Below are 12,603 nucleotides of genomic sequence, written 5' to 3' on the forward strand. Positions count from 1 at the left end.
TTTGTATCAAATTTACATTAGATTAGGCCATTTAAATTCTATGTTTAACATCACCCATTCATGTAAGTTTTAGTTAATAGACCAAAATAAAAAATGTATATATTAGATTTCTGGACAAAGAGGGTTTGTCAAAAATGTTACCTGAATTAATTGTCATTAAAAATGTTTCACATGGTTTATTGAGACTAATCTGAAGTGGATTGATGGTTGAATTTGTTTCCTTCAGAAAATGGGGTAAAAGTTTTTAAAAATCTGTAAGGGGTCTCGGGGAACCCTGCATCTCGGCTGATATTGCTGCTGCCAGTGTAAAAGTGTAATGTTGACTTAAAATGTGAGTTCATTAATCAGTAAAATACATAAATGAAAAAAAAAATTCAATCTTTTCCTTAAGATGCTATTTCTTGGTCTTTAAGATTAGCTTCTGTCCAAGTTTCATAACATGTAAAAAAATTAATGGGGAATGTGTCCATGGGACACAGATGATGCCCCTGCTTGTATATAACGTTATAAAGGAACATAACTCAAGAACTGTATAATTGACGCTACCAAAATTTGTACTTGATCTGAGTTTTGTGGTAATAAGCATTGTTTATAGGTTTCATAACATTTAGTTGAGGCAAACTTAAGTTAGAGAACAGAAATGAAAAATTCAGCAATTTTTATGTTTATAAAGGGGCATAACTCAAGAACGGTACGAGTGACGCCACCCAATTTCAAACTTGATCTGTATTATGTGGTAATTAGCATTGTGTATAAGTTTCATAATATTTGGTTGAGGCAAACTAAAGTTAGAGAACGGAAACCAGCTTTGGGATGTACGTATGGACGTACAGACGGACAAGGGTAAAACGTAATGCCCTCTCCGCTACGGAGGGGGCATAAAAACAGTTTTCTTCACAATCATGACTAAACACATACACACCATTTTGTAACTTGAATATCTGAGTATAATATATCATTAATAAATTGCATGAAATTGCCTGGATACATGCTGGATAGGATCTAAAGAATGTTTACCTCCTTGCACTATGTTGTTTGAAAAGAAACTGTATTTGAATGATGTGTTGGTCATTTAATTACCTCCCTCCCTTTCAGATTGTACCATGTCCAAGTGACGTTAGACATAGAATTTTTAGGGTCATCTTAAAATACTTACTTAATATTAAATGAGTTAAAACACAAGCAAATATATAGATGCACAAAACTGATAATGAGAGGATAAATAAATAAAAATATCTGTAGTTTCTTCTTCCAACACAATTTCCAACCCATGGACAATGGTGATCAAATCTCTCTAAAAAATAAAATAAATTATTACCATATATATGAAAATAACTACAATTGTCTTTACATATATAATCCATTACACAGCTTATGCCATGTGTTGAGCAGGATCTGCATACCTTTTTGGAACACCTGAGATCACCCTTTCTTTGTTGGGTTTGTGTTTCTGTATCTTGATTTTTCTATGTAATGTTTTGTAGACTGTTGTTTTTTTCTTCCTGGTTTTGTTTATTTTTATATTTTTACATGGTGTTGGTTTCTCTTCCAATTAGGAATTTTGATTATACCTTTGGTTTCTTCTGTCTCTTTTAAGTAGAGAAATTTTGTGTCAATTATCAGTTTTTTTTTAATTAAGACAAGTCCAAAACTCTTATTGAAAAACCTGTGTCAGCTGAGCTAAGATACCTTATTTGGAAAAATCCAGATTCTACATTTAAATTGCATTTCTGAACATGTCTACTACAACATATACCATCAAATTAAAGTAACTGCAAACAATTCAGATTTATATTTTGCCAAATCATAAACTTCAGTAGAAATTTTGTAGTCTCCCATGCTTAAATTGTGTAAAAGACATTTCTAAAGATAAATCAGATTCAAAGCTGTTGATTCTTCATGCATGCATGCATTTCATTAAATTATTTCAAATAAAAAGCTGTGCAAAGAAGCACCGTCCAAAAATCACTGAGATTAGGTTTTGTTTGATGATTTGAAATGTGTTATTGAATGAAAAGAAAGGATTTCGATTTTAATAAAATTTAAAACAATAATATGTGTCAATAGGACAACTTCACAGTAAAATATCTTAAACCTAAACTTGAATCTCACAATGTACAGATTTAGTACTATCACATTTTCATGTTCTAGTTTTCCTGTTGATAAAGAATACCTTAGCTATCCATCAAACATTAAATCAATTAACAACTTTGATTACATGCTATTTAATTTCGTTATATTAATTTTAATACTCCTCACTTTATGACCAGAAATGTGTGCCTATGTAAGGGCCCTAAACACGATCATATAAAATATTTCTAATATCTATAAACTTTTGTTCTTTTGAGTGAAATTCTCTTGACATTCTGACATTTAATTATTTTGAAAACCAAGATTTAAATGGGTAATTTATGTCAACTATACAATATTTAAGGAATTAGGTTAACTGTATACATACCAACACAATTATCACAAAAACTACAGTGTGATGCTCTAGGTGGCCTAAAGATCTTGCAGGTAAAACAGTACTTAAGTTTAACCACCTGTCCTTTAATTATAACTTCCTTTGTTCTTGGTGGAGGTCTGTATGTTCCTGGTGATGTTGTATTTGGAACCTCTAAAAGAACAAATGTGTTTTTAGAAAGAGGTATTTAACACATCATACATGAAAATAAATTATAAAATAAAGCTTCGGAAAGAAGTCCAGAGGTGAAAAATTATTTCCAAATTTTACTGGACCAGCTAGTTAATTGTATCCCTGACACTATTTCTGGACCAGCTAGTTAATTGTATCCCTGACACTATTTCTGACGATATAATAAAATTGAGAATGGAAATAGGGAATGTGTCAAAGAGACAACAACCCGACCATAGAGTCTCTTTAACATTACACTGTCTACTGGAAGGGAACAGTACCCACTTAATATTATTTTGTGAAATGTGTGCAAAACATGTGCAGCAGTCTTCAAATTTAGTCACAAGTCTGACACCAATGGCTTGTTATATTTAAGCAGGACTTGGTAAAATTTGCAATTCAAGAAATTGACAGGCATAATGCATACATAATGTATGAGACATTCATATTGTACTAAGTGGTGCTAACAATAAAACAAAAATAGGCAAATAACTAATTTGTAGATGGTTCCATGGAATCCTGAGACTAGCATGGATTGCTCCAATGAAAAATAAATGGGGAATGTGTCCATGGGACACAGATGATGCCCCCTTTGCATTTCATATAAAGTTATAAAGGGACATAACTGAAGAACAGTAAAAGTGACACCACCGAAATTCAAACTTGATCTGTATTTAGTGGTAATAAGCATTGTGTATAAGTGTCACAACATTTGGTTGAGGCTATCTTAAGTTACAGAACGGAAACGAAAAATTCAGCGATTTTTCCATTTGTAAACAGGCATACATTTGTAACTCTAGAACGGTAAAAGTGACACCACCAAAATTCATTCTTGGTTAAGGCAAACTAAAGTTAGAGAACGGAAACGAAAAATTCAGCAATTTTTCCATTTGTAAAGGGGCATAACTCTAGAACGGTTAAAGTGACGCCACTAAAATTCAAGCTTGATCTGTGTTTTGTGGTAATCAGAATTGTGTATAAGTTTCATAAAATTTGGTTGAGGCAAACTTAAGTTAAAGAACTGAAACCAACTTTGGGACGTACGGACAGACATACGGACGGACAAGGGTAAAACTTAATGCCCCCTCCGCCACGACAGGGGCATAAAAATCCTTTTTCAAACTGTTCCAAGTTGGTTTTAAAAAATTATTACTATCTAAATAAATTTACCCTAGAATTTTACTGATTAGTGCAAAAAAACTGATGCAATCCATCGATAATTTTTTTTTTTAAACTTTCAAAATTTTGCTCTGGTAACTGTGTCTTGATCACGAAGAAACCTCTGTCTAAGTTTTAAAAAAAACTCCATGAAGGTTTATCAAACATGTTAATATTTTTTATGTCTGAATTTCTGAACTGTCTCATGAAACATTCTAAAAACATACTTAAGACCAGGTAAGTCATCCGATGGGTGGGTGTAAAGTTTAGTGAAATTCTAAATTTGTCTTTATTTTACCCCAAAAGCTACTGTCCAAGTTTCATAACATTCAGGGTTTAGAAAAGTTATAATGTCTAAAAAAAATTAAACCACAGACCAAACCCAAGTGTCGATGACAGAATGAAGGATTGCTACTTGTACATGCCTTGCCTCCACAACTTTCATCACAGGCTCAACAAAAAATACTTGAGTACGACATAAATGTCATGAATGTATTTGATCATTTATTGACAAAAACATGATTTTTTCTCTTAAAATTCAATGGATAATAAAATTGATGAGCATAAGTCCCCCCTGGCTTTACACTTAAGTTTAATCAAGGCATATGTACATGTGTACAGTACATACTTACAATGTATTTTGTAACCTTGACCTTATAAAGACAAACCTTTCAATATAAATAGATTTTCTGATGTTAAGAAACAAAACACGTCTAGATATATTGATAAAGACTGCATGTTGACCTCTAAACACATCTAGATATACCGATAAAGATTGCATGTTGACCTCTGAACATACAAATGTATGAATGTGATGTCTTTTGTGGTTGCTGTCTGACTTTTTTAACAGGTCTTTTTATTCATACATACATCAGTCATCAGAAGTACATGTATCCTTATGAAGCTCAGACAGTATATCCACATAATGACTTGTTGAACCTTAATCTAAAATTATTGTGTGGTTTGATCTCTCCAACATATTTATTGACACACCTTCATCATACATGCATGGTACTGTACATGTTGTAAGGAATTAATAAATAGGACATTTCATATCATTGAAATGGCTAAAATGCGAAAGGCAAGAGCCACTTTTGAGAATATACCTTTAAACCTTGGGTGTGATACAATTTATTTTGACTTAACTGTGTAACATTAATAAGTTCTAAAATACACATTAAAGATTTATTAAAGTCAAGTTTTTCTTGTTATATAAGTTAACAAGATACTTGTGACAAATACAAATAATACATGTAAATATAACAGCAACAAAAAATAAAATGATTTGACACAACCTCTGCATGGTATCTAGTACATCCACCATTTCTGACTATTACAGTTATAGACTAGAAGCCATCAGTCATTAATTAATAAATGTAAGTACAAATACCTATTTTCTTTTCAATATCAGCTGCTTCATCTGGTGAGGCTCTTGGGATAACACCTGGGTCACTAAAACTAGTTCTGAAGAGAGTTGCCATGACAAAGATAAACAATGCCCCTCCAACCACTGGAATTGCGGCAGTCACATGCACAGCTAAATATGGACAACTGCAAATAATGTATATAATATTAAAATGTTTAATTGTTATTGCAGATCAAGAACTCTTAATTGAATATAAGTACATCATACTTTCAGTTTCTTTGGATTCATTTATTTTCATGGATACCAAGTTTTGCAGATTGACAAATTTGAGGTTTTTCCACAGGCAGCATACAAGCCTATAGCAAATTTGAACTTAATGAAACGTTTAACATGTTTAAATTTCATTTGTGGTTAATCCTTTACCCACGAAATACACAAATAGTAATAAATCAATTATGTTCAAAAATAAAATTTAGTGTCACAGGTTCCAAAATAATGATAAGGTCTTCCTGTATTTCACACACCTCAGGGATCTCTATGGATAAAAATTTAACCATGGCAGAACTTTCACCCTTACAAATAAAAGTGTGTTCTGATGGAAATTATTACATTCCTCCATTTCATTGTAAGGAATAGTCAATACCCATATATTTCATATTTTTATTAATTTCATTTTGAACAACTTGCCCTTCAGGCAAGTCACTATGATGTATTTCTTGTTCGAAAGAGAAAACTACTTGTCCAAATTAAGTTTGGACATAAAATCAGGTAAGTCTAAATGCAATTCAAAAGTAATGAAACAAAATGGATTGCCGAAAGTATTTTACCAAGCAACTTGAATCACACCAGTTCACCGGTGACCTGTGAGCAAATTTAAAGAAGAATATATAGTTTAAGTTATAACATATAAACATAATATTTTGGTATTTTTCTGTGTTTAATGTTTGTTGCCTGATTTGCCATGACTAATTTGTTTGTCCTTTGAAGTATATATAAATAAACTGTAATCCAATCAATCTGCAATTTCATCAAAGAATTTTTTCCAGGAGTCAATAATTCTCCTATTCCTCTTTTTTTGATTTTTTATTTCATTGTTTTCAGCAAAATGTTCAGCTTTGTTTTTCCAGTATTCCACAGAAAAACTTTTCCCTGAGTTAGCTTCTGTGCTACATGTACCTAAATCACAGGGGGCCAGGAATGCTATATTCATCATGTTCATGATATCAAAATGTTATATGCATTCTCTCCATTGAAACACTGTGAATAAAACAATTTTCCCAGATCTCTGTGCTTAACCTAGGATTGATACTCAGATGCCACTCTCGTATATTTTTACCCACAGAAACTCTTTCTCTACATACACATGACATGCTTAAATGAAATAGTACTGAGCATTGAGAAAGAGAAAACTCATAAATTGCTTGGTTAAATTTATTTATATATATTGTCATGATTGTCTAATCTTCTTTCTTTTCACTTTTGTTCAAGGTTTCAAAAATTGATGATACATGTAGATTTAATTTGGAAGACCTTGAATTTATGTTCTGTCTTGGATAAGTTTTCCTAAAATACCTAGGTCAAATTTAACTTCAACAACAGAAACACACTCTGATTGGTTAATACCCTAAAAATGTCTAGAGGAAGGGACAGTAATAAAATAAATACTGATATTTCAGGGGACAAGTCAATTTATACAAGGATTTGTACTATATATACAAATCCTAGGTTTATATGACAATTCATACAAATTGACTACATTCTGTATTTTGCACTCTTTTTTACTTTTAATTTTTAATTGCCAATCAGACTACACTGCAGCTTTAACTTGCCTATGATGACTTATTCGTCCCTGGCAATCTGACAGCCGTTAATGTTGAGCCCTGTCATGCCTGTTTATATAAGTATTTCCATTCATAACATTATGCAAGGAGAAATTCTCTTCAGGATATTTCTAAAATGATGGGTCTTTTAAAACCTATGTCTTATTTTGACCTGAAAGACAAAGGTACAAATTAAAGGGGCCAGGGTCATAAAATGGTAACATGCAAATTTCATGTACTTACTCGAATCCGAAGAAGAGTCCGCAAGTAACAACAATAAGAGTACATGTAAAATAAAATATTCCCGTCTGTCTGGCCATCATTATTCTGCCATTACAGCAGAATTTATTTTTCCCAGGGAACACTTCCCATTTACGTGTCTTTTTGGTCATTTTGATCGATTTATTATCCAGTGTGACGGAGGGCGAATCAGTTGAAACTGCTATGTACGTTTGATTCATTTGTATAATGAAAAAATAGAAACATTTTTGCCAACGTCATTATTCTAATAATATCTCTTTCATAATATGATAAAGAAAGTTGTAAGTTTTCAATCAAAACATTGTTATTATTAAGATTTTTTCACATTTTCGGTAGTAACACAGGAAACCAGCTATTTGTTGATGAACATAATTACTTCACGCATGCGTATTATTTCGTAATAATTTTAAGAAATTGGCATTTTTTTATTTACTTATACCGTTACGTTTCTTTTATGTTTATAAGTTTTTAAACCAGATAAATTTATACAATAATGATAACTAATATTTTTTACATGTTTTAACAACATGACCTTCCCGGTCAAAATGGCTGCCCCCATGGATGAGAAAGAAGTAATCAGCACAGGCAACTCTTCCGTGCATAATGATAAAGAGAAGAACAGCAAATACAAAGGCATAATCTGATTGAAGATCCCTATTTGCTCCTTTGACAATCAATTTGTATCCCTTAAGTAACTGGTAATTGGAAAAAAAACAACATTTATGATCATTGGACATCAAGGGGAGATAAGAATATTTATTTAGGTCTTTTCGAAAGCTGGAAAGGTCGTCCCATTAACAACTCACTACCTGTAATCATCAAGGCAACTGTTCATGACAAGTCGCCCACTTTGTCAGACAACATGCCCACTGCGAAATAGACGACTTTCACATTCATGAATTTTCCTAACTTCCAGTTCCAAATTTATAATTGTGACCTCTTGATCGGCTTTTTAATTTTTTTTTCTGTGACACCTTCCTATAACATTTGGACTAAAATTTTCCCTGACATTTCGGGTACAAGTTAAATCGGCACCTGTTCAATTCTGCACCTATAGAAAAAGTGGTATCCGCACCAGGTCAAATTGGCACAAAGTCAATTCGGCATCTAATATTATTCTTACCTTTTTCTTTCTTATTTATTTGAGGTATGGGGAGAATAGTTTTTCGTTTTTTTATACCCCCGCTTTAAAAAAGTGGGGGTATACTGTTTTACCTCTGTCTGTCCGTCCGTCCCATGAATATTTTTCGTTGCATCTTTCTCAGGAACTACATCATAAGGATTTCTGAAATTTGGTTTCAGGGTTTATATAAGTCAGCTTTACCGTGTGATGTGTTTTCAGATTCATCACTCAACAACAAATGCATATTTGGGCTGGGGGTATAATCAGTGAGCAGTAGCTCGCAGTTTCACTTGTTTAAACATATTTTTTTGCAAAAACTTAAACTTGTAATAACCTGTTTGTTGTTTTACCATTTTTATGTAGTTTTTGATGTTTTATAATAAAAAAAACCCATTAGAATTAAACAAAGAAGTCCTTACCCAAGCTGTTGTTTAATCCACATATGAGGATAAAAAAACATTTTATCATTGTAATTTAATTTTTTTTCTTCTGCATTTCCTGCCTTATATAAAATGAATAACATTTGCACCCATTTTGTATGTTAACTAGCAATGTGTAGTTCTTCTTATATATATATATATATATATATAGACAACTCGTCTGAACATCAGCCCAACAATGTTAGATCTGTAAATTTGCTTTTGCAAATTTTTTGTTCCTCCCTCGCTGGGATTCGAACTATCGTGACACCAAATCGCCTGCACTGTATCCGACACGCTAGACCACTTGACCACCTAGGCTTCACAATAATAAAGCTTTCGGTGGCTGGGTGTTACTTTTCCTCGTCAGTTTTAATCTAGCGTCGTAATACAGTACATGATATATAAGGCATGAAGATGGAATTGTTACAGATCAGCTGAAATATCTATTGTAAAGGATCCTACAAATAAATGCAAGATACAGTCACAAAAATAATTATATTTATAAGTACGTCTGAACCAGTGACAACTCTACAACAGATTTATCCATTAGATCACCAACAGTGATGGTGATGCATGGCTGTGTACATTCTGTATATACAACTCGTCTAAACATCAGCCCAACAATGTTAGATTTGTAAATTTGCTTTCGCAAATTTTTTGTTCCTACCTCGCCGGGATTCGAACTCATGCTACTGAGATATCGTGACACCAAATCGCCTGCACTGTATCCGACGCGCTAGACCACTCGACCACCTAGGCTTCACAATAATAAAGCTTTCGGTGGCCGGGTATTACCTTTCCTCGTGAGTCGTCAGTTTTAATCTAGCATCGTAATACAGTACATGATATACAATAAACCATCAAGCAGGCTGATGATTATTTACTGTTGCGTCCCGTGCGTGGCCTATTTACAAAATTCATCAACAAAATAAATAAGTTGTCATGAAATAGAAGTTTCTTTATAGTATAAGTTCCAATAGGAACAGATATTATGGCATTGGTTATAAAAAAGTTTCCATTGGAACTTCTGTTATGCGTGTCAAATGTACATTGACACATTAGAGAAAATATTAAAAAAAAATATGGGAAAAAAAAAAGAATCTTCAATAGTTGACTTGCAAAACATAATGTTCATCATGAGTGCCTTTGGGTGCCAAATTAACCAGGTCCCAATTTGACTAGGTGCCGAATTGACTACATGTATGTGGGGTGCCAATTTGACCAGGTGCCGAAGTGACTAGAATTCAGAATTTCCATATTTTCCACATGGTCTATGTCATAACACTTATGTGGTTAAGTCACAGTAAAAGTTTATTATTCAATGACATCATTTACACTGATTGACATTGGGTCTGCCAGCGCAACATATTCCTGAGAAAAGAACTAGAAATTAGTATGAATCAAAATTAAGAAGATTTACAGATTTTTCGACAAGAATAATAACATTAGAGAATACACCTTATTGGTATTTGTTCGCCATTATCATGATTATGGAACATTGCAAACATTCCCCATAACTTTTGATATCATAATAGAATACGTCTGATGCAACATAGAAAAAGTGATTGTTGTATGACATGAATAAACAAGTGTTACAAATTCTCAGGTAAAGTGTCACAGATTCCCTTCTAGCATAAAGATTAGTCATGTAAAATGTCAGTTTCAAAGCAATGCATGATGATTCAGATTGTATTAAAGTCAGATTTGCCAAAAAAAAAGGTAAAAGAATAAAGTAGTTTGACATACTGATATTTTACCAATAATCTGCTTTGTTATAAGCATGTTTAAATGCAGAAATTATGCAATGCCATAAAACGTGTAAGGGAACATCATGTATATTTGGGATTTGTTTATTATACCCCCACTTTAAAAAGGTGGGGGTATACTGTTTTACCTCTGTCCGTCCGTCCGTCCCATGAATATTTTTCGTCACATTTTTTTCAGGAACTACATCATAAGGATTTCTGAAATTTGGTTTCAGGGTTTATATAAGTCAGCTATACCGTGTGATGCATTTTCAGATTCATCACTCAACAACTTCCTATTTACTGTCAAGTATTTGGGTGGGGGTATCATCAGTGAGCAGTAGCTCACAGTTTCACTTGTTTTACTTCACATTTGATGTCAGTGTGTGATTGACACAGTAAAGTAGTTCATTTGTTATTTTCTGTATTTTTGAATAACTTTGACTCAATCATGGTGAAATATCAGGTGAGCCTGGAAAAGAATTTCAACAGAGAAAACTTCCCTCAGTGTAAGTTACTGTTACTCTGATTTTTATCATCAATTTTACACATACTGACAATGACTGAATGATGGTTGAATATTTCATTTATCCTATTTTCAGAAATTATGTTTTTTACTGGTTTAACTGGAGTATCTTTGATAGGTGGCTTCAGTCTTGCTCTGGGAAGGACAAAAAAAGAAGACCCTGACATGTTTGTTAAAGTAAGTCATTACCATCTGATTACACAAGTCATGTTTCAGTTTCAGTTATGACTGCAAATGTACTGACTATTTATCATGACTATTTTAAATTAAATGGGTTATACTCTAGGTGATTTACTCAAAAACTTGAAAAGCTGCTATCAAACAAATCGACTTCCACATCGACATGAGAAAATGAATAACATTATTAGCATCCAACTATCGCTCTTAGCTTCACCAGTGTGGTTTAAAGTACCATTGCAGATCAGAGTCCTACATATTTAAGCAGAGAAAACTCCTTAAAAAAGTCACCAGAGTCCTTTAATCCCAATTTATTGGTGTTGCCTTAAGTGGTAACTTAAAATTTGATGAAAACCTTATGTCAATAACTTTTACAGTTTCTAAAGAGTTTCAATAACAAGCAAATAAAATTGAGAATGGAAATGGGGAATGTGTCAAAGAGACAACAACCCGACCACAGAACAGACAACAGCAGAAGGCCACCAACAGGTCTTCAATGCAGCGAGAAATTCCCGCACCCGGAGGCGTCCTTCAGCTGGCCCCTAAACAAATATATATACTAGTTCAGTGATAATGAACGCCATACTAAACTCCAAATTGTACACAAGAAACTAAAATTAAAAATAATACAAGACTAACAAAGGCTAGAGGCTCCTGACTTGGGACAGGCGCAAAAATGCGGCGGGGTTAAACATGTTTATGAGATCTCAACCCTCCCCCTATACCTCTAGCCAATGTAGAAAAGTAAACGCATAACAATACGCACATTAAAATTCAGTTCAAGAGAAGTCCGAGTCAAAAGTACAAAATTTAGAACATGACCTTGACCTTTGATCTTCCTTGGTATTGAACAAATAAATCATATAAAAAAGACTCTTGGTCTCTATGACCTAGGGTTTCTAAGTTACACTAACATACCATTAATATTGAACACAAAACATGGTAATAACTCATATTATAGGTAAACGGATCGCTTCAGTCAAAATTAAACAGATCAATTTAAGAAAGGAATGGAACATTTTGAAGAAAAAAAAATTAGCAATAATTTGTAAGGTTTCGGAGGAGGAATGATGTAAAAAAATAGTTGTTATTCTTATTTGTAGGGAATATCAAAAGGTAGACAAAATGTGTCAGGTTCATCTTTAGGAGTAAGAGCTTTAGCATTGGCAACACTGTTTTCAGTATCTGGAGTTGGATTGGTGTTTTTTGTAGCCTATAAAGTATCTGGTGCTTCAAATGTAAGTTGTTTTTACTGGCAAAACTCAATTGTTTACACATTTGTCATTACAAACACTTTTTTTGCTTACGATTCCAAAAGCCAAAAAATTACATTCTATGAGTATTTTAACTATTTGATAGTACAGATTATG

General features: G+C 33.0%; 2 protein-coding genes across 8 annotated transcripts in view; one reads left to right on the top strand and one right to left on the bottom strand.

The window, feature by feature from the left end:
• Positions 1-7,621, bottom strand: part of LOC127724692 (palmitoyltransferase ZDHHC14-like) — a 39,733-nt gene extending 32,112 nt beyond the window's left edge. For 4 of the 5 annotated variants that reach the window (XM_052231750.1, XM_052231747.1, XM_052231752.1 and 1 more), the window contains exons 1-4: positions 7,223-7,604; positions 5,184-5,344; positions 2,459-2,617; positions 1,157-1,294 (exon numbers count right to left, since the gene is read on the bottom strand). In XM_052231750.1, the coding sequence (XP_052087710.1) occupies positions 1,157-1,294; positions 2,459-2,617; positions 5,184-5,344; positions 7,223-7,440 (676 nt within the window). In that variant the 5' untranslated portion in view covers positions 7,441-7,604. Of the gene's footprint in view, positions 1-1,156; positions 1,295-2,458; positions 2,618-5,183; positions 5,345-7,222 lie in introns of all 5 variants that reach the window. The other variant, XM_052231748.1, reaches the window with a different exon arrangement.
• Positions 7,622-7,779: 158 nt separating this feature from the next.
• Positions 7,780-12,603, top strand: part of LOC127724749 (uncharacterized) — a 185,055-nt gene continuing 180,231 nt past the window's right edge. For 2 of the 3 annotated variants that reach the window (XR_007992644.1, XM_052231846.1), the window contains exons 1-3: positions 7,780-7,873; positions 11,133-11,233; positions 12,337-12,471. Coding sequence is in view for 1 of the 3 variants with exons in the window: in XM_052231846.1 (XP_052087806.1) it covers positions 7,786-7,873; positions 11,133-11,233; positions 12,337-12,471 (324 nt within the window). In the remaining 2 variants the exon portion in view is untranslated. Of the gene's footprint in view, positions 7,939-11,132; positions 11,234-12,336; positions 12,472-12,603 lie in introns of all 3 variants that reach the window. The other variant, XR_007992645.1, reaches the window with a different exon arrangement.

This window comes from Mytilus californianus, unplaced genomic scaffold (genome assembly GCF_021869535.1).
Source record: "Mytilus californianus isolate M0D057914Y unplaced genomic scaffold, xbMytCali1.0.p SCAF_14, whole genome shotgun sequence".
NCBI classification, from domain to species: domain Eukaryota; kingdom Metazoa; phylum Mollusca; class Bivalvia; order Mytilida; family Mytilidae; genus Mytilus; species Mytilus californianus.